Source organism: Sorex fumeus, unplaced genomic scaffold (assembly GCF_029834395.1).
Source record: "Sorex fumeus unplaced genomic scaffold, SorFum_2.1 ptg000092l, whole genome shotgun sequence".
Taxonomy (NCBI): domain Eukaryota; kingdom Metazoa; phylum Chordata; class Mammalia; order Eulipotyphla; family Soricidae; genus Sorex; species Sorex fumeus.
Genome location: NW_026606149.1, coordinates 10,442,693 through 10,461,487, shown reverse-complemented (window position 1 = coordinate 10,461,487; position 18,795 = coordinate 10,442,693). Strand labels below are relative to the sequence as shown.

The 18,795-nt window shown below is 61.6% G+C and overlaps 1 protein-coding gene across 1 annotated transcript in view; it reads right to left on the bottom strand.

The window, feature by feature from the left end:
- ZNF236 (zinc finger protein 236) overlaps nucleotides 1-18,281 on the bottom strand; it is a 35,920-nt gene extending 17,639 nt beyond the window's left edge. The window contains exons 1-9 of the mRNA XM_056131506.1: nucleotides 18,081-18,281; nucleotides 17,308-17,472; nucleotides 11,956-12,134; nucleotides 10,198-10,322; nucleotides 8,650-8,822; nucleotides 7,117-7,260; nucleotides 5,790-5,993; nucleotides 4,864-5,092; nucleotides 467-739 (exon numbers count right to left, since the gene is read on the bottom strand). Coding sequence (XP_055987481.1) covers nucleotides 467-739; nucleotides 4,864-5,092; nucleotides 5,790-5,993; nucleotides 7,117-7,260; nucleotides 8,650-8,822; nucleotides 10,198-10,322; nucleotides 11,956-12,134; nucleotides 17,308-17,472; nucleotides 18,081-18,281 — 1,693 coding nt within the window. The remainder of the gene's footprint in view (nucleotides 1-466; nucleotides 740-4,863; nucleotides 5,093-5,789; nucleotides 5,994-7,116; nucleotides 7,261-8,649; nucleotides 8,823-10,197; nucleotides 10,323-11,955; nucleotides 12,135-17,307; nucleotides 17,473-18,080) is intronic.
- Between the last annotated feature and the right edge of the window lie 514 nt (nucleotides 18,282-18,795).

Below are 18,795 nucleotides of genomic sequence, written 5' to 3'. Positions count from 1 at the left end.
AATCAATTCAATTTGACTCAATGGTCACGGGGTCTGGGGAGGGAGCCACAGGTAAGGGGGCCGGGACAGGGGGGCAGGGCGGCCCGTGGGCAGGCGGGCTCGGACCTGCGCTTGCGGCCAGTGGAGGAAAGGCTCTGCCAAGGCGGCCGACGGCAGTGTGACCGTCAGACAAGCCCAGGCCTCAGCCCAACCCGAGCCCACAGAAACTGCCGGTGTCTCTCACGGGGCAATTAGGGGCCCGTGAAGTGGGGACCCTCCCAGGCCTCTGCCTGAACCCCTGCCCAGATTCACTTCTGCTCCCTGGCAGTGCTGGGGGCCACCAGGGCCAGATGTCAGGGACCATGTGACCCTGGGGTGACACTCAGGCCCCCACGCTAGGGCATGCACGCCGCCTTCCAGGTGTGCCAAGGCCGTGGGTGGGTGCGCTGTGGCGTGTGCCCAGCGCAGAGGCAGGGTGGACACGCACCTGTGTGCAGGCGGATGTGCACCTTGAGGCTCCCCGAGGTGGAGAAGCTCTTCATGCAGTGCTGGCACTTGAACGCCTTGATGCCCGTGTGGGTTTTGATGTGGGCAGTCAGCGTGCTCTTGACGGCAAAGGCCCGGAAGCACTGGGGACACTTGAAGGGCTTCTCGTGGGTGTGAATGCGGATGTGGCGGACCAGGTCGCTGGGCTTCCGGAACTCCTTGGTGCAGTAGGGACACACGTGCCACCGGACCCCGTTCTCCTCGCGGATGGACCCTGAGGCAGAGAGCAGAGCAGAACCGTCCCCCTGGGCCAAGACACCGCACGTGCCCACGCCAGGCCACTGCAGGGGCCGCCGGGGTCAGCACCGGAAGCCTGTGGCGTGGCCGCAGCAGAGGATAGGTTGATTCTGGACAGAGCCGGAATCTGTGCCACTGAGCACCGAGGACTCAGAGAGGCCGAGTCTCTGGGAGCAGGCGACAGGCTGGGAGCACCACAGAGGCCCAGGGCCGGCAGCAGCTCTCCACGACGAGTGAGCACAGGAGCCACAGACACACACGCTCCTAGGCCTGAGTGCCGGGAGAACAGCCTGGGCCCTGCCCAGCCCTGCAGGCATCACAGAGAGACAGGCTGGGTGAGGAAATGCTCTGCACTGCCAACCATCAGGGAGACACAGATCTGAACAACGAGGGGGCAGCATCTCCCACCTCAGAGGCGGGCACGCATCAAACGAACTAGAACCACCAGTGCTAGCACAGATGCGGGGAGAAAGGGAATCACGCATTGCTGGGGGGATGCCGACTGGTCCAGCCTCTTTGGAAAACAACATGAACATTCCTCAAAAAACTAGAAATTGAGTTCCCGTTTGACCCAGCAAAACCACTCCTGGGAATATACCCTGGGGGTCCAATAACAACAGCAGAAACGGCTTCTGCATGCCAATGTTCACTGCAGCTCTGTTCACGACAGCCAGAATCCGGAAACAACCCGAGTGCCCAAGAACACACGAACGGATAAAGAAACCACGGTATATCTACACTACGGAATACTATGCAGCCTTTAGGAAAAGCGAAGACATGAAGTTTGTCTATAAAAGGACAGATTTGAAGAGTGTCATGCTGAGTGAAACGAGTCAGAAGGAGAGGGGCAGATACAGAAGGACTGCATCCGCTTCTGGGATATTAAAAAATATGAAAACATATGAAACTAATAACCAAAACCCGGGAAAACAGCCCGGAGGACTGGTCAGTGGTGGGTCAGTGGTGTGGGGGGTGGAGGGTGGCTGAGGTAGAGGAGGCCCATTGTGATCGCACTAGTTGGAAATGACCACTCTGGACAGGAACTGAGTGTCGAAAGCAGGTAAGGGATGTGTGTGATGCCCTTTCAGCATCGCACTGCAACCATAATGCCTTAAGTGAGAGAGAGAAAGAGAAAGAGAGAAAGAAAGAGAGATGAGAGAGAGAGAGAGAGCGAGAGAGAGAGAGGAGAGGTGCCTGCCACAGAGGCAGGCTGCAGCAGGGGGTGGCTTTGAGTGCGGGGAGGGAACCTGAGGACACAGGTGCTGGGAAATGACACTGGAGGAGGGATGGGTGCTGGAACATTTGATGACCGAAACCCAGTCACGAAGAGCTTTATAATGCTCTAACTCACGGTGGTTCAGTTTAAAAATAAATAGAGCCCCACGCTACAAATGCAAAGCTCGGGAAACGCAGGCTCTGACGCCACAGAGGAGACCCACAAAGAGCTCAGGCGGGCCAACAGCGACGCCCATGGCCAGCTGGAGGCCAGACGCTCACGGTTCCCTCCCTGCAGCCAAACACTCCTGGTGGCTTCCCGGGTCGGGTCTGAACTGTTCCTCACTAAGGGAAAGAAGCTAAGTGAAATGACATCTGAAACACAGCACTTAAAACGCCCAGCAGAATCGCTCTGGAAAAAGTCTGCTCCATTCACTCATCAGATATCAGACACCGAGAAGAAGGCCAAGGGAAGGCCAGGGGAGGGACCCAGCTGACACCAAAGACTGAACCAGTTAATCAAACTGTGTCCGACACCCCCTCCCCCGCCCTCCTGGGCGCTTCCTGCTGCTCAGAGGTCACTCCCGACTACGTGCGGTGCGGGGACTGGGCCAGGCTGGGCGCAGGCAAGGCAGGCGCTGGACACACAGACCATCGCTCTGGCCCCGAGGCAGAGGGCTTTGTGAGGGGGAAAGAACATATCCCATTTCCTCCTTCCGCCAACTGAGAAGTCTGAGAACTGTGCCGAGGAGTGAGGCCCGGGAAGGGTGTGCGTCTCTGAGAGACACGGCCACTACTCACCAAACACGGCCAGAGGCCTGCTCTGCCTATTTAGTTTCCTGCCAGAAAGTGGGGTGTGAGCATCATGTGAACTCTGGGGGGCGTGATTCTGAGTCAGGACCGTGGTCGATGCCAGGGCTTGAGGGCACCGTGCCGGTGCCCACCCAGGTCACTGGGGCCAGACGGGGGTCTCAGCCACCAGTGACGTTCCAGGGGCCCGTGCCGTGGAGATTCACTGGGAAAAGCCACTTAAAAGCAGGTGTCTTGGACTAAGGGCAAAGTGCCCTGGACTGTTTTTCTCTCTCTGGCCCTACCAGAATAACTCGCACAGGGAACTGGCAAGTGTGCAGTGGCAACAGCTTGCGTACAAATATCCTGACAAGGAAAGAGAAGTCGGAGAAGGAATGAAGAGCGCTGAGATTCGAAAGCAGCGAGCCAAGACGCGAGAAGAGAGGAGAGGAGAGAAACAGACCCACACGGCCAACTGCTGGGATGGGCCAGATGCTTAAAGGCTTACTTAGCAACACCTGGAACTCGAGCCTGAAGGCAGCAGGTGAAACCAAACTCGGAAGTGAAGTCATTGCTGAATGGCCTCTTTAAGGCCGGCCCACAGGGCGACACAGGAAGGGAAGGGCCGAGTCTTGCCTCTCGGGGTTAAAGTGAGGAAATGGGCCCCACAGTCTTTCTCCCAGAAGAATGAGCGCGTGTCCTGAGTCCTGGGGCTGCCCCCCGTCTCCGTCAATGAGCCGGACACCCCCGGTCCGGCCGCGCGTCTGCAGCGGTCTCTGGCCCCTCATCCCCGCGAGACGGAAGGGGCGCCGAGAGAAGCGGCGTATCCTGCCCTGGCGGCCCACAGCCTCTCTGCGGCCACCTTCAGGTGAGACCGTCGCCACGGGGCAGCGGGGACTTGCCACCTCTGAGCCAGCCTCTGGGGCCGCCTGATGCACATGGGGGCCCAGCAGGGCATGCCCTGGACCCCGCGCCACGCAGCCGCACCATGCTACCGGGCAGGCTGTGGCGTCTCCAGGGCGAGGGGCTGCCCAGCAGGTGAGGGCTGGAGCTCCCGAAGCCAACCTCGGGGCTGCTGCCTGGGCCCTGGGAGGCACTGCCCTCTGGCCGCACGTCCCACCTGGCTTCTGCTCTGGGGCATGGACAGGCGCTGTGAGGCGGCCGTGGGGAAGACAGCCCTGACCCCCCGGCGAGCCTGGGCACCCTGTGCTCCTGCTCAGTGCCAGGCACACCCGGGCAGGGCACCGCTGCGGGAGGCGGGACGGACGCCACGGAGGGTGGAGCTGGGAAGGGCGGGGCCTGTGCAGGGGAGGGCGGGGTTAGGGGCTGTTCGGGGCAGGGGGTGACAGGGCGGTGCGGGGAAGGGCGCAGGCAGAGTCCAGCGGACGCTCGCTCACTGTGCCAGCCCTGAGCTGGCCGTGCCCGCCGACGGGCAGTCGGGGCCCTGGCACTCTGGCACGGCAGCCCCCACGTGTGCACACCGGCCGCCAGGGCCCGGGCACCTGCACCTGCCAGAGCTGGTCCCCGGCCACGAGGGCAGAGCCGGCCGCTGGTCAGACAGCAGCCGCACCTGGGCACAGGGGAAGGGGAGCAGACCCGAGCTGGGCCCGCCCACCCCGCCTCGCCTGCCAGGACCCTGCGCCTCGCGAGAGGATCCGCAGCTGCCCCGGGACAGCTGGGAAGGCTGAAGGTGAAGACGGCGCTGGCCGCTGCCCTGACGGAGTCCGGGGCCGTGGGGCAGGGGACAGGCTGCAGGGGCCAGCACCAGGGAGCCCAGCAGGGGACTGTGCTGTGACTCAGGGCTGGACAGAGGACAGTAGGAAAGGTGCAGACGAGCCCTGGGAGCGTGAGTCAACGGACACCCTCGGGGTTGGCGCCCCCGGGGGGCAACCCTAGTGCTGATGAAGTCTGTGTGCACATGCGGGAGGGGCGGGGCCGCGGGGCCGAGACAGGGAGACACGGGCTCCAGTACTGGAGCCCAGCGACTGGCCCAGAGGCCAGAGCTCGGAGAGCGGAAGGAAGCGGGCAGGCGAGCGGCATGGGGCTGGGCGCCCGGGCCTGAGCAGGCGCAGGGGTCCTCCCTGGGCTGCAGCTTACCCGGCAGGAAGGGGGACTTCTTCCTGAGCACTTTCTTTTCCTTCCTGTCCAGCTTCTCGGGGCTGTCCTGCTCTTTGTCCGGCTCCCCGTCGGCAGGCTCCGCCGGCTCCCCGGCCACGCTGGCCATGTCCGCGGGCTGCAGCTGGGCGCTGGGCGGCCTGGCTGGGCTGGCGTCGCTGGGAGGCGCTGCAACTGGAATTGAAGACAGCCCACTGTTTTCTAAGGCTTGCTGAGACAGAACAGAACTAAGAGGTTAGGAGACACGGAGGCCAAGACAGTCGCGCAGCCCGCAGGAGCCCCGGGAGCCGCGCCACAGGCCCACCCGCTCCCGGGGCGCCACGACTGCCCCTCCCCACCATGACACGGGATGCGTCCCTCGGCTGGAGGCAAGTCACCGCAGGGAGCGAGCCAGGCCCTCGGCCCCGTCCCCAGACAAGTCTGCTTGGGCGCCACACTCGGGGCGGGGACCCCGCCCACCCTTAAGGTGGAGTCGGCAGGGGCCTTGTCTGGCTGCCATGGACCCCGAGAATCCACCACGGCCGGTCCACGGGGAGGGGGAGGGGCCCGCTCCGGAAACGGAAGCGGAGTGGGACAATTGGACAAGAACTCGGCAGCCTCGGCTCTCCCACGAGGAGGCCCCTGTGCACTGGCCTTCGGGGGCAGTGGCCGGCAGCCCTGAGGGCCTCCGAGGACCTCCAGACAGTTACATCAGGGCCCCACAGAGAACCAGGTGAACTGTCCACACTCCAGGAAGCTCCGCCAAGCCAGAGCTCTCGGCAGCCCTGCTTCCCCGGAGGAAGAAGCCACAGCCGGACGGGCGTGTCTGGGGCGTGTGCAGAGCCCAGAGGTACTGCTCAACGGGCGGGCGCGGAGCGGGGGAGCGGGGCGTCACCTGCAGGACGCCTGCCAGCGCCCGCGTGCCTCACCTGCAGGATGTCGGGGCTGACGCCCACCGTGATGCTCAGGTGGTGTCCGGGCTGAGGGGCCTGGCTGGCCTCCACTGGCCCCGGCTCCGACAGCTCCAGGAGCTGCTGGATGACGTCGGTCACCGCCTGTGCGTTCTGCTGGCTCGGGGTGGGCGCGACCTGGGCTTCCGCCTGCTGAAGAGGTAACGTCTGGAAGAGCGTGGCCTGCAAGGGCAACACGCGCGTGAGAAGCAGACCTGGTCGGGGCCCCCGCCTGCTGTGTGAGACCCGGCCGCCCTGGAGGGAGGGACACACGAGAGCTGGGGAGTTCCCGCGTTCAGACGACAGGGCGCTGCCGCGCCACGGGGGTCCCCACGTCCGAGAACTGGCTCTTGGGCAAAATCTGCTCTAGAGCGACCCGGAGATCAACCGTCTCCGTCCGCCTGCTCCGAGAAGCCAGCAGGCCCGGCGGGGGAGGAGGTCAGCGCCCGCCCGCCTGGAGGGAAGGACCGTGAAGGACAAAGGCCGACTCGGCTTCGGAGGAGCAGGAGGGACCCCGCCAAACAAGTCCTGAGACGCAGACGACAAACTCGCCCTGATGACAGGATCTGACTCGCGTAGGACACTCCGAGGTGTCCCAAGGGACAGCTAGAGGGACCCAGCAAGAAGGCCAGGAGACCGACCCCGGAGGCTGGACAGCGTCTTTGAGAGACGCCCACAGTGCCATCTCCCTAATTATTCTCCAGGGTTAAAAGTTAGTTAAACACTCGTCCAAAATCCGTCCAAGCTGAAAATATTTGAAGAAAAGAGAAAAAAGCAAACACTTAACGTGCACTGGGGTTTTAGAGCAAAATCCAAATGAGCGACACTGGGCAGGACCAGGACAGTGGCACAGCGAGCGTGTCCACACAGCTGGACGCTCAGACCCCGGTCCTGACCGACGGGCCCCGCCTCTGCTGTTGTGACTTGTCCCCAAAGGAGAGGGGAGCTGACTCAGACCAAACCAGCCACGGGCTCCGGCACAGGAGAGCGGGTGTGTGTTCTGAGCCGGACAATCCCAAACACACGTACCCGGAAAGACCGCTCCACTTCCCCACAGCTCAACGTTAAGATGACCCCCATCACTGTCCACTGAGGACGGGACGGTCAAGTCTCAGCTATGGCACAAGAGGGAGGAAAGACAACCGCACCTCTGACTGCGGGAATTAGGATTTCATGAAGAGTAATCAGCTTTGAGTCAGAGCATCCCACATCAGTCTAAAGAGGCCACCAGCGGCCCCACGCCTCCCCAGGATGGCCATGGCCAGGGGCCTCCGCAGCCCCGAAGGACGGCGCCTTCCAGACTTACCGCTAAGACCTGTGCGGTCTCGGAGGAGGCTGTGGGGGTCTGTGGGCCGCCCATGTGCATCTTGCTGATGTGCGTGTTCAAGCTGCCCAAACTCTTAAACACGCAGCTACATTCTGTACAGTTATACGTAGGGCCATTCTTCACCTTAAAGGGAAAAAAGAGAAACATGACTTTGTGCACGGTCACGGTCCTCCCTTGGTTCATCGATTTGCTCGAGCGGGCCCAGTAACGTCTCCATCATGAGACTTGTTGTTACTGTGTTTGGCATATCGAATACATAACGGGGAGCTTGCCAGGCTCTGCTGTGAGGGCGAGATCCTCTCGGGAGCTTGCCGGGCTCTCCGAGAGGGGCGGAGGAATCGAACTCGGGTCAGCCATGTTGGCCGCTTGTAAGGCGAACGCCCTACCGCTGTGCTATTACTCCAGCCCACTTTGTGCAAGTACCGATAAAAGCACTTACATTACCGCAAACTACAGTGTTATTAGAGAGCGAGAGAGATCATCTCCTAAACACGGCTCTCCTTAAATCAGCCGGATTCCACCTGACTCTTTAATCCGTACTGCCGATAGGAGACTGCTTGAAATTTTTGTCTTTCCTATAAATCTGAACTCGTTTAGAAGTAAAAGAACATATTTTTCAGTTACCGGAACTGGGTACAATGTCCAGTAATAACTATGCTCATTTCCTGAAGTGCTCATTTTTCCCATCGTCGGTGGGGTGGGGTGGTTCTCCAGCAGGGCTCAGGGGTTCCTGGCTCCATGCACACGGGCCTGCCGAATCCCTGTAGGCCCCACACCTTAGCCAGCTCGATGTTCCCCGGTGCAAGCGCCAGAGTTTGCTGGTTAACACAGGTCAGGAAGGACGGCGCCCACTGGCCACTGCCCCTCGCCAGTTCCACTCTTTCCTATGCGTAGCCACTTCGCGACATAACCAAAGTGACAGAAGTGGCCTGGCAGGGGCGGCTGGGGCTCGGGGAGCAGACTCAGCCCCAGGGCCCGCCCCGCGGCCTCTGAGCAGCCCCAGGACGGCTCGGGGGCAGCACGCGCAATCTGGGCCAGAGCGCGTGGGCAGCAGCGGCGGGGAACGGAGCCAGCGAGAGCGCCACAGGAATGGCCAGGGCAGAGCGTCCTGCTCCCCTCAGGTGTCCTTTCGTTTTCCCTCACACTGAACCGAGCTTGCCGAAGGTGTGAGCGTGCCTCGGCCCTGGGACCTGGGCCGTGCGGGGACTGTTTTCACGTGTTTTTCCATAGACGCTGAATACTGGGGCCAAGTGAGAGGACAGTGGGAAGGAAGCTGGCCTAGGATTGATTCCACGACCCACAGGGACCCCGCCGCCCACCCAGAGTGATTCCTGGGTGCAGAGTCAGGAGTAAGCCCCGAGCACTGACAAACACGCGAACAAACGATTCGGCTCTCGAGAGCTGCCAGTACGAAGGCAGAAACCACTCGCATCGCCCCACGTACAGGTCCGAGCGACTCGGACTTTCCGTCTCCGGAAACACGGAGCCCCCGCCGGCCCCTGCGCCACTTACCTCGGAGTGGACCCTCTGCACGTGGGACTGGAGATTCCCCTTCTGAGAAAAGGCCGCGGGACAAAAGGCACAGGCGTGGGGCTTTTCACCTGTATGCTTGATCATGTGGGTCTGCAGCGCCCCCTTCTGGTTAAAGGCTTTTCCACACTCGCTACACTTGAAGGGCCTTTCACCTGGGGAGAGGGCAGCGTCACTCCCTGCACCGCCCGCACGGCCGCTCAGCCCCCACCAGCGTCCACGGGCTCTGCCCCCAGCATGAGGGCGGCTGGCCGCGAGCAGGGGGCGCAGGGCGCAGAGCCCGCGCGGCGGGGGAGGGCACAGGGGGCGCGAGGGTCTCTCCGCTCTGGCTCTCCGCTGGCCGAGTCCGGAACATCCTTCGCCTGATGTTTCACGGACTGACACATCAAGGGGCCGGGACACGCTCGGCAGCAGAGGCTGGCCTCGGCAAGTGGGGGAAGATAAACTCGAGCTTAACACTTGGGAAATCCAACGTCTCGTCACGTTTTTGAAGGTGTTATTTTCTTCCTTCCTTTTTCCTAAGTTTTCTTTTATTAAAGGACTGTGAGTTCCAGTCATCCACAGCTGGGTTTCTGACACCCAGTACTCCAGCACCGAGTCCGTTTCCCTCCAGCACCGTTCCCAGGGTCCCTCCCGAGGCCCCCTCCACCACACCCAGGCCTCCTTCTTGACAAGCCCCTTCCTAGGTTGGGTCTCGTGGCGTCGGGCTGTGTCTCTGCGGTCTGGATACTTGGCTCTGCCCCCGCAGACGCACCCTGACCCAAGATGCCATTTTCTGCTTCCCTGGCTCTAAGGAACCACCAAACTCTGGTGTTCTGAAAAAACAAAGTCAAATGAGCCTGAGTCACACCGCAAAATCGCACCCAAAACTCCCGGGATCCACAGCGGAATCGGGGACAACATGGCGTGTGCTGAGAACCGGCCACGCAGCAGAGAGGTCACGTCAGGGGCGTGGAAGGAAAAACAACACAACACGAGTCAGTCCCGCTACAGGGCAGTCACACGGGTCCTTCCTCCTTGGAGCCCTGTGAGCAGCGCAGCCGTCTCAGTCAGAGATGCTCCCCGGACCCCAGGATGCAGGGGCCACAGGTGGGAGTCACGTTAGCTCAGTGACCAAGCGGTAGGGCAGGAGCCCCGGGAAGGATGCAGTGGGCAGGCCGTGGGCAGGAAAGGCTGGCAAGCAGTCCCCTTGGCCAGCTCTGGGGACACTGTCATGGGGTCCCGACGGCGAGGCTGAAAGGCTCCGCGGGGCCAGCAAGCAAGAGAGACGGGACCCAGGAACCGTTTCCGGGAGTGTGAACTCGCATCTGGCCGCCCCCACGGGTGCCCAGGACCCTGAGCACCACACGAACTCATCAGCACGGACACCAGCACCGTTCCCTACACCCTGACCCGTCACAGACGAGGCACACCCGCACCTTCCCTCTGTCCTTCCGACGAAGACAGAATGACCGCTCACGTCTTTCAAGGGGAGAAATGAAGCCGCAGAGGGACCACTCCAGCCAGCCCAGTCGAGCTCCGAGGGCCTACCTGTGTGGATCCTGATGTGCCGAGTCAGCTGGCTTGGCTTCTGGAACGTCTTTCCGCAGTGCGGACATGAGTAGGTGAACCCGCTCCTGTCGATGTTTCGGTTGTAGGACCTCGTACTCGCCACCCTGTCAGGACAAGAGAAAGGCCGGCTGAGTGAACGCCTGCTCCAAGTTCACAGTTCCGTGGGGACTCGGCCACCGAGCATCCTCCAGGCACCTGCAGACAGGCGAGGGTAGACTCTGGACGGTGAAGCGGCCTCCATGCCCCATGGAAGAGCCCTGGTCTCCCCGGGCTCGGAGGGGAAATGACTGTTTTCGGAGACGAGCTCTCCCTGGAGCGTCAAACGCGGCACGCGTGCAGGTGTTTGCATGGATGTCGGCTCCCTCCAGCACTCACCACCCACACACAGCTCTGCAGGGCGCGGAGGCTGGCGGGCCCCGGACACCTCTCCCCTCAGCCTAAACCCCGGGCCTCTGGCCCTTCCCTCCCGCCCCAACCCGCCACCAGGGCTGCTGCTGTCGTCACCAAGCCCCCCGGCCGCCCCCCCCCCAGCCACCACTCCCTCCCGCGACCCCCCTCCCCCAAGTCATGAAGCCTCAGGGGGCCACGGGCTGAGTCCTGGAGCCTCAGTGTGTCCACCAGCCGTGCTAGAACCCTGGACCTCAGCCTGGGCTCACGCCCTGACCAAGTGGCCAGGGGCCTCTGTGAGGGGCGTGGCTGCCGCTATTTGGGGCACCTGAGACTCGAATGGGGACCAGGTGACCAAGATGAGGGCGCTGCCTTTCCAGGAACCCACTGGCTCGCCTGAACAGGGAACACCTCGGCTCTTCCCCCCAAAACCACAGGGGCAAGGCTGGGTCGGGAGCAGGTCAGGGGAGACATCCGAGCTGGGGCTCTTGGAGCGTCAAACACGACGCCTGGCATCCCCGATGGTTCCTGAGCACTGTGGGGCATCACCCGCCACCCCCACACCGAAGAAAGAGTGTCACCGAAGAAAGGTGGGGCTCTTGGCACCGAGCAGGGCCCAGGCACCGCCGCACACGCCTGACCCCGCCCAGGCAGCTCTTCAGCAGGGAGGAGAGACACAGCCGGCAGGGCTCTGTGCCCATCACAGAACGGATAGTTGGTCCCACGCACAGCGGGAGCGGCTGATCCACTGCAGGCAGAAGGAGCTGGTGTCTCGTCCCATCGCTGCCCTGCATGGTGGAGGGCCAGCGTCTGTCTCTAAATACCTGCCACAAAGTTCCCTCCAGGCAGCCGACGTTCTCTGTTGGTGGATGGAGGGAGTCCCCTTTTCTCAGCAGGCCCCACGGCCAGGCCTGGCAACATCTGGCCCAGCCGGGTGGGGCGGACAGTCCACTGCTCACGGCCCAAACTGCTGCGGAACACCTGGGCCACACACGACAGTGCCCATGGTGTCCAACTCGGATCCGACTCGGATCCAACTCGGGACCTGGCGTGGCAAGTGTGCCCCAGTCCTGGGCCACCTTTCCGGCCCTGACACTCTTTCTTCGGTGTGCGGGCGGCAGGTGACGCCCCGCCGTGCTCAGGGACCATCAGGGATGCCAGGCAAGCCCTGTACCCACTGTGCCATCTCCCGGGCCCTGGCGCCGCTTCTCCGTCTCCACGGCTCTTTCCTCCGTCGGTGTGAGCTGCAGAGGGAGCTCCAGGCCGGAAGCGGCGCTCGTGTCCCTAGGCGGCCCTTGCTTGTGACCACGGAGCCACACGGACCAGGCCGCCCGCCCGCAGCGCCCGCACCTGACTTTGTAGTGGGTCTTCGTGTGCTCCTTCAGCTGCAGGGGTGTCTCGCACTCCTTCCGGCAGGCCTTGCACGTGAGTGGCCGGCTCCCGGCCAGCTCCTGGCGGTGGCCCTCCATGTGCACGGCCAGCTGGCTCTGCAGAGCGAACTCATCCCCACACTCGGAGCAGATGAGGTTCTGGAGAGGAAAGGGAGAGGCGTCCGTGAGCGACCACGCAGAAGCGTCAGCCAGGCACGCGTGGGTCCAAGGGGAAACAGTGCTTTCTCCTCTCCAAAGACAGACCACGACGCCCAAGTGCGAACACGTGAAACCCATGTCTTTACTGGAAGGAAAACAGAGAAACCCAGGGAGAAGGATGAACAGAACTTAAAACCGGTCTTTAAAATGTCGGTGAGCCTCATTCAAATGAGGTTACTAGGTGCTGGTGCCCAGAGTCCGTGGCAGGGAGAGACACACGGGAACCCTCCAGTCACACGCCTCACAGTCGCCACAGTGGAGCACAACTCGCCGCGGCCCCCTGAGGCTCCCTCTCCCCGGCCTGTCTCAGGACTCCTTCCCTGAGTCGCACAGTGAGCGCTCCCCGGTCCACCTGAAAACCCACCGCCCTCCCATTCCTGAAGGGTCCCTTCACCCTGCAAAGAATGCACCTTAAGTTCTCTCCCAGCAAGCGAATAAGGTCCCCCTCCTCTTGAGAAGCTCGGGGGTCCTCCGCGGGCACACCAGTGGGCCTGCCAGTCTGTCAGAGCATCGGCTTGTTCTTGTGTCTCGTGGGTCTTGGGGCCCACGTGCTCCCTGAGGGCTACACTCCTCTCCTGCTGAGTGTGGGCGATTTTCTTCCCGAACACTTCCTCCCACCCCTTGGTCCTGCCCTTCTGGGGTTCAGGGTACAAAGGCTGGATTCTCACTCTTGCCCTAATGGTCCCTGAGGCGCTGCCTTTTTTCCAGCCTGTATTTCCGGCGGTCAGCTCCTTCCTGTGTTTTGTCTGCTGTGAGTCCTCGACATGGCCCTTCACCTGTCTTGGGCGGGCTCAGACCTGTAAGTTCCGGGTTCTCCTTCCTGCCTTGTTTCTCCCATCGCCCCAGCTGTCTGCGGATAGCCCACACAGCGCGATGGGTGGCGGGGAGCTGAAACCCCCACCAGTCCCCAGGCCCCCCAGGGGGTACACGCGGCCTTCCCCATGGGCTTTGGGTCCATCCAGGTTCTTGGTGGGGACGGTTTTCAGGGGCTTGGCTGTCGGGGCCCAGCAGTCATTATTAGGCAGCCGCTCTGGTCCAAGGTCGCACAGCATGGAGCAGCCCGGCCTGCACATCTGGGAGTCAGGCTGCCTGCTGCCTGCCCCCCCCACAACCCCGGCACCTCCGAGCGCCAACCCCGCCAGAGCTGCTGCACCCACGACCCGACCTTGAGCGGGACAGGGGCGTCAGGAAGGGCCCTCCCTGAGGCCTGGCACAGGAGCTAGGCCATGCAGCCCCTTCCAAATGTCCTACTGGCAGACGCCCCAGAGGTCCAGGAGGGGAGCAGGACAGGGACTCCTGCCATGGTGCTCATAGCCAGGCCCCTCCACCCCAGTCAGCCCTCTCCGAGGTAAGGGTCTTCTCTCCAAGTGGGTTTAGAGAGAAGAGAAGGAACCCAGGGTCGAGAGGCTACCCCAGCACAGAGCTCCGAATGGCCTAATCACAGGAGGTGATTTCCGGAGTCATACCTGACCCAGCATTCAGCTCAGTGAGTGACAACCAGAAACAGCAAGCAGACGGAGGGAGCCCGGGACACGGCGGGCGCGCGCACACACCGCCGAGGGAGACACACGAGAGAGCCTAGGACATGGTGCACACACACGCACACACTCGAGGGAGAGATGCCACGAGAGACAGAGGGAGTCCAGGATATTACACAGACACAGACAGACAGACAGACACACACACACACCTGAGGGAGATGCCAAGAGAGACGGAGGGAGCCCAGGATATTACACACACACACACACACACACACACACACACAGTGGAAGAGACGCTATGAGCTCCAGCACCTCCTTCCTTTCCCGGCCAGGGACGGTGGGCAGGGGAAGCAGGACCCAAGGCGCACTGACCCTGCCTCCCAGCCCAGCCTCTTCCCCAGATGCGGCCGGGACACCCCCACACCTGAAGTAAGGAGCACAGCCTGCAGCCTCCCTCTTCCCCCTTAAACAACTGCCACTCTCCCTCCCCAGGGCTGCCAACCCCCTGACAGGCATCCTTTCCACACAGCAGAGATGGGCACCCTCGGAGCCACCTGAGAAACCACAGCAGACGTGGAACCCTCTCAGGGTCACCTGAGAAACCACAGCAGAGATGGGGAACCCTCAGGGTCACCTGAGAAACCACAGGAGAGGGCTGGAGAGATAGCCCGGCGGGTAGGGCGTCTGCCTTGCACGCGGCCGACCCGGGTTTGATTCCCAGCATCCCATATGGTCCCTTGAGCACCACCAGGAGTAACTCCTGAGTGCAGAGCCACGAGTAACCCCTGTGCATCGCCGGGTGTGACCCAAAAAAAAGGCAAAAAAAAAAAAAAGAAAACCACAGGAGAGTTGGGGAACCCTCTTGGGGTCACCTGAGAAACCACAGGAGAGATGGGGAACCCTCTCGGGGTCGCCTGAGACACCGCAGCAGAGATGGGCACCCTCTCAGGAGTCCGAGTGACAGGACAGGGTGGGAACCGGAAACCCCAATAAGCAGAGGGGGCGGTCCAGGAGCTGCCCTGGGAGGCGGCCCTGCCAGACAGGAATGGGGCGAGCGCATATGAAAGGGGGGCGCCCTCGGGAAGGCCGAACCCAGAGCTGACAGGAAGCCCATGGCGCCCCTGTCCCCGGCCCGCCATGACCCCAGCTCCTCCTTCCACCCTGGAGACAAGGCGCTCAGAGCCCGACTTCTCTGGGAGGGCAGCAGCCTCAAGCAGGGCCCGAGCCCCGGGAGCGCGCCGGCAGCCGCCCCCCGCCCCCCGCCCACCAGGGCAGGGCAGGCCACAGCCCCCCTGCAGCTGCTGCACAGGGGGATGGTGTGGTGGCAGGCCCTACCCCCTGCACCCCACCCGGGGGCCCACACCACTCGCTCTCCAGCCCTGTCACACCGCGAGCAGAGAGAAAGAGCAGGTCCCGAGGGCCGATCTCCCTCGCGCGTGGGGTGGCGCCTCTAAGAGTCTGCAGAGGAGCAGAAAGAGAAATTTTGCGTCTGCGACTATTTAAAACAGTACCAAGAAAGTAATGAGAACTGGAACTCAGCACGGCAGGAAAGGGGAGCGTGCCCTGCATGCCACCAGCCTGGGTTCGACCGCCAGCGCCCTAGAGGGGTCTCCCAAACACTGCCCAAAGTGACCCTGAGCACAAAGCCAGGAGTCAGTCCTAAGCACCACCAGAAAAAGGTGAAGCTAATGAACTGAGAACTAATTCTGCCCCCCAAGCAGAACAATGAACCTTCTAGAGAGTCAAAGAACTGGCATAAACGGGCAAAATGAACAGTAATAAATAAACCGAAAGACAGAAAAATACATCTGGCTAAAAAGACGCTAATGGGTACGGGATAGAATCAAAACAAGCCCAACACACCACGTTACAGAGACAGAGAAACCCAGGGGTGTCGGCATGCCCGTGGCCTATCCACTGGCCATGGGCTGGCAGGGCGCCCCGAACAACCCCACCCCCGTCAGCTCTGAGGGGGCCGTCTCACAGGACGGCGCTGACTGCTGTGGCAGCCCCATCACCAGCTGACACAGGGGCTGGATCTGTCACTGGGCAGAGTCGGGTGCTCAGACGCATTTCTGGTCTCAAACCCTCCTTCCCCACAGCAGTGATGACCCAGACGTCCTCTGGGGCAGTCTCCTGGCCAGAGGTGCGCCCTGCAGCCTGCAAGCACGCGCACTTCCCCAGCTGTGTGTGGGGACCCCCGTGCCACGCCGCGGGCTGTGATGAGGGGAAGACCGGCAGCCGAGGCTGGCGGCCAACCCCGGTCGGGCCAGAGGGGCCGCCTCCAGAAGTGCTCCCGGCTCCCGCCCCAGCCCCTCTCCGCAGCTGGCCAGGAGCAGCTTCGACACACTTGGACACAAATGCTTTCCACGCTACAGGGCCACGAAGGCCCGTTTCTGCGGCCGTGTGAGCCAGGAGCCCGCGCTGTGACGCCAGCTTCCGGCCCCAGGAAGAAGGCAGCCGTGTGCCAGGAACACACCGTGGGAACAACCCCGGGATACAACAGGTCCGCACGCGAAGACTAGCGCCCCGGAAAACACCGATGAGCGAAAGGCCAAGTACCCGGATGCTGAAGATGGTGACGCAGTGAGCTAGAAGCTGCCGGGGGCAGGGGTGGGGGGACACACTCGGGACACTGTGATGGGGACAGAAAGGCGGGAGGGGAGGGAGAGAAGGGAGGGTCAGCAGCTACCCTCCACGGCAGCAGCACTAGTTTGGCATTTAGAAAACAACTCGAAACTTGTGAACATCACGAAAAGCAAAACAACGAAAGGAGGGCGTGGAATACCTGCATTCTCGCCGATCAGCACCACTAACAGCTATTGATAATGGGACTCCTGTCAATACCTTGCTTCAGAGGATGGAAGTCATTTTATAATAAAAAATTTTAAAAGTTAAAGATACATCAAAAAGATGATACACATCTATGTTAAAATTATGAATTCGACTTTTAGGATGCACATTTTATAGATGCAGTATTTAGACCTTTGTTTTGGGGTCCAGGCAGGGAACACCGGCAAACAGTCATCGGCGACTGCACTGAGACGGTGAGAGGGTGGGACGTGGGGACGCCTGTGCTCTCATCCTCCTTCCCGGACGTCACTTACAACAACTGTGGGTGGAAGCAGGGGGTGGCAGGGGCGCAATACTTCCTAAGCCCCAGCCGCACCGACACCCACACCAGTCCCCCGCCCCGTCCTGAGATGCCCCCCAGATGCAGCCTGTCAGCAGGAGTCACTTTCGGGAATTAACACTCTGGGGCATCCAGAACTCCCTGTCCCCTCCCAAGTCCCAGGCCGAGGCCTCTGTCCCCTCAGAGGCGCACACCTGACTCTGGGCTCTTGCAGACCCCGACAAAGGCTCATTCTGCTACGGAGGGGGAAAGGGAAGAGCAGGTTCTTGCTCTCCCAGATGTCCTCCCCGCCAAGCCTCCTGGCGCCTAAAGGCAGGCTTGGCCAGATGTGTCAGCGGACCAGAGGTCAGCCAAAGCAGACGGGACGGTCACCTGGGCGGTCACCTGGACTCCTGGACCTCCGCCCGAAGGGCTCCGTCATCTAGCTGACACCGAACCTCCTCCACAGGACCAGAACATGAGAGAAACCAACGGGAAGCGTACAGGCCAGGATAATTACCTCTTCCTTCTCATGGAGCATGATATGCGCTTTGAGACTAGCCACTCTGGAGAACCGCTTGTGACACACAGGACAGCTGGGGTCGTCCCCACTGTGGGTGCATTTATGAAGTGTCAGGTTGAACTCAACATTAAAGGTTTGGGGGCACAGGTCACATCGATGCGGCTATTCGGAGAGAAAAGTCGAGAAGGCACTGAGAGAGTCTCCCGCACCAAGGCCACCCCGCTGCCGACACGCCGCAGGCGCCCTGCCCAAGGCCTCCCCGACAGCCGCCGGCCGGCTCCAAAACCACCTCAGGAAAACAGGGAAGCAGAAACTGTGACAGGACTGCTGGTCGGGCAGGGCAGACCCCCACCACTGAGCGGACGCAGACCACCGGGCTGCTGCACCCCGAAGCCTTCTGCAGCGCCTTCTCCCCGGCCAGGAGGCAAACCCTGCCCTACGGCCGCCCCCATCCTGGACAGACTCCAGGGTGCTGCTCCCGCCGAGACCACCACGCAGCCCAGAACAGCACCCGCTGCGCCAAACCACTGAAGGCGAAGACTCTGCCACGCGGGAGCGAGACACAGCGAGACTGGCAGCTCCGCAGGAGCCTGAGGGGATCCACACTGCCCAGAGGCTCTCGCCACGCTCCCGCGTGCGGCCACCGAGCCACGCGTCAAGGCACGCGGCCTCGCCAGACCACGTCCCGGACGGGCGCGATCCTAACACAGGCGGAGTGTGACACTGCGTCCAGTTCCAAAGCTCACGGTTCTGGCTTCGGAGATACGTACCTTGTCATTTTGCTCGTGGTCCCGCATGTGGCGCTGAAACTGGGACTCTTTTGGAAAAGATAGCAGACAGATTTCACATTTATGGGAGTTTGGAACTCGACAGGCATAGCTAGTGTTCTCCGCGGTCAATGTTAAAACTCCATCTACAAAATCGCATAAGTATAGACAATAAATACCAATTGTTATTCTCATCACAAGCATCAAACTAGAGCGGTTACTGTCTGGGAACCAAATGCAGAGGCGGATGAGAGATGGAATTACTGGGCACGGTGTCAGGGCGAGAGGCGAAAGTGGGATGCCTCGCGGCTTCGGGGAAACGTTGAAAACCGAAGGCAGAGTCGGGGGAAGGTCGCCTGCAGGCCCCACCGACCCGCGCACAGCAGAAGCACCAACTCCCAGACCGCTGGGTGCCCCTCCCCTCGGGAGAGCCCCCGCGTGTCAGCTGTCTCTCCTCTCCGATCCCACCACTGGCTCGAGCTCTGGCTCCGCTGAGCGGTCTGAGCTCTGAAGTCCTTTCAAATAGGAATGAATGTGGAACGGTCTCAGATTTTGCGGACGTTAAAACAGAGAGATCCTGACCCTCTACAGCGGCTTACGATAAGTAAACACGCTCCAATTCTTCACATTCGGGAGTAAGTATGTAACATCTTAACTCTACAGAGACCGGAAATATCTTAAGTCTCTCCACCTGATATCTCCCGAAACACACGCGCCC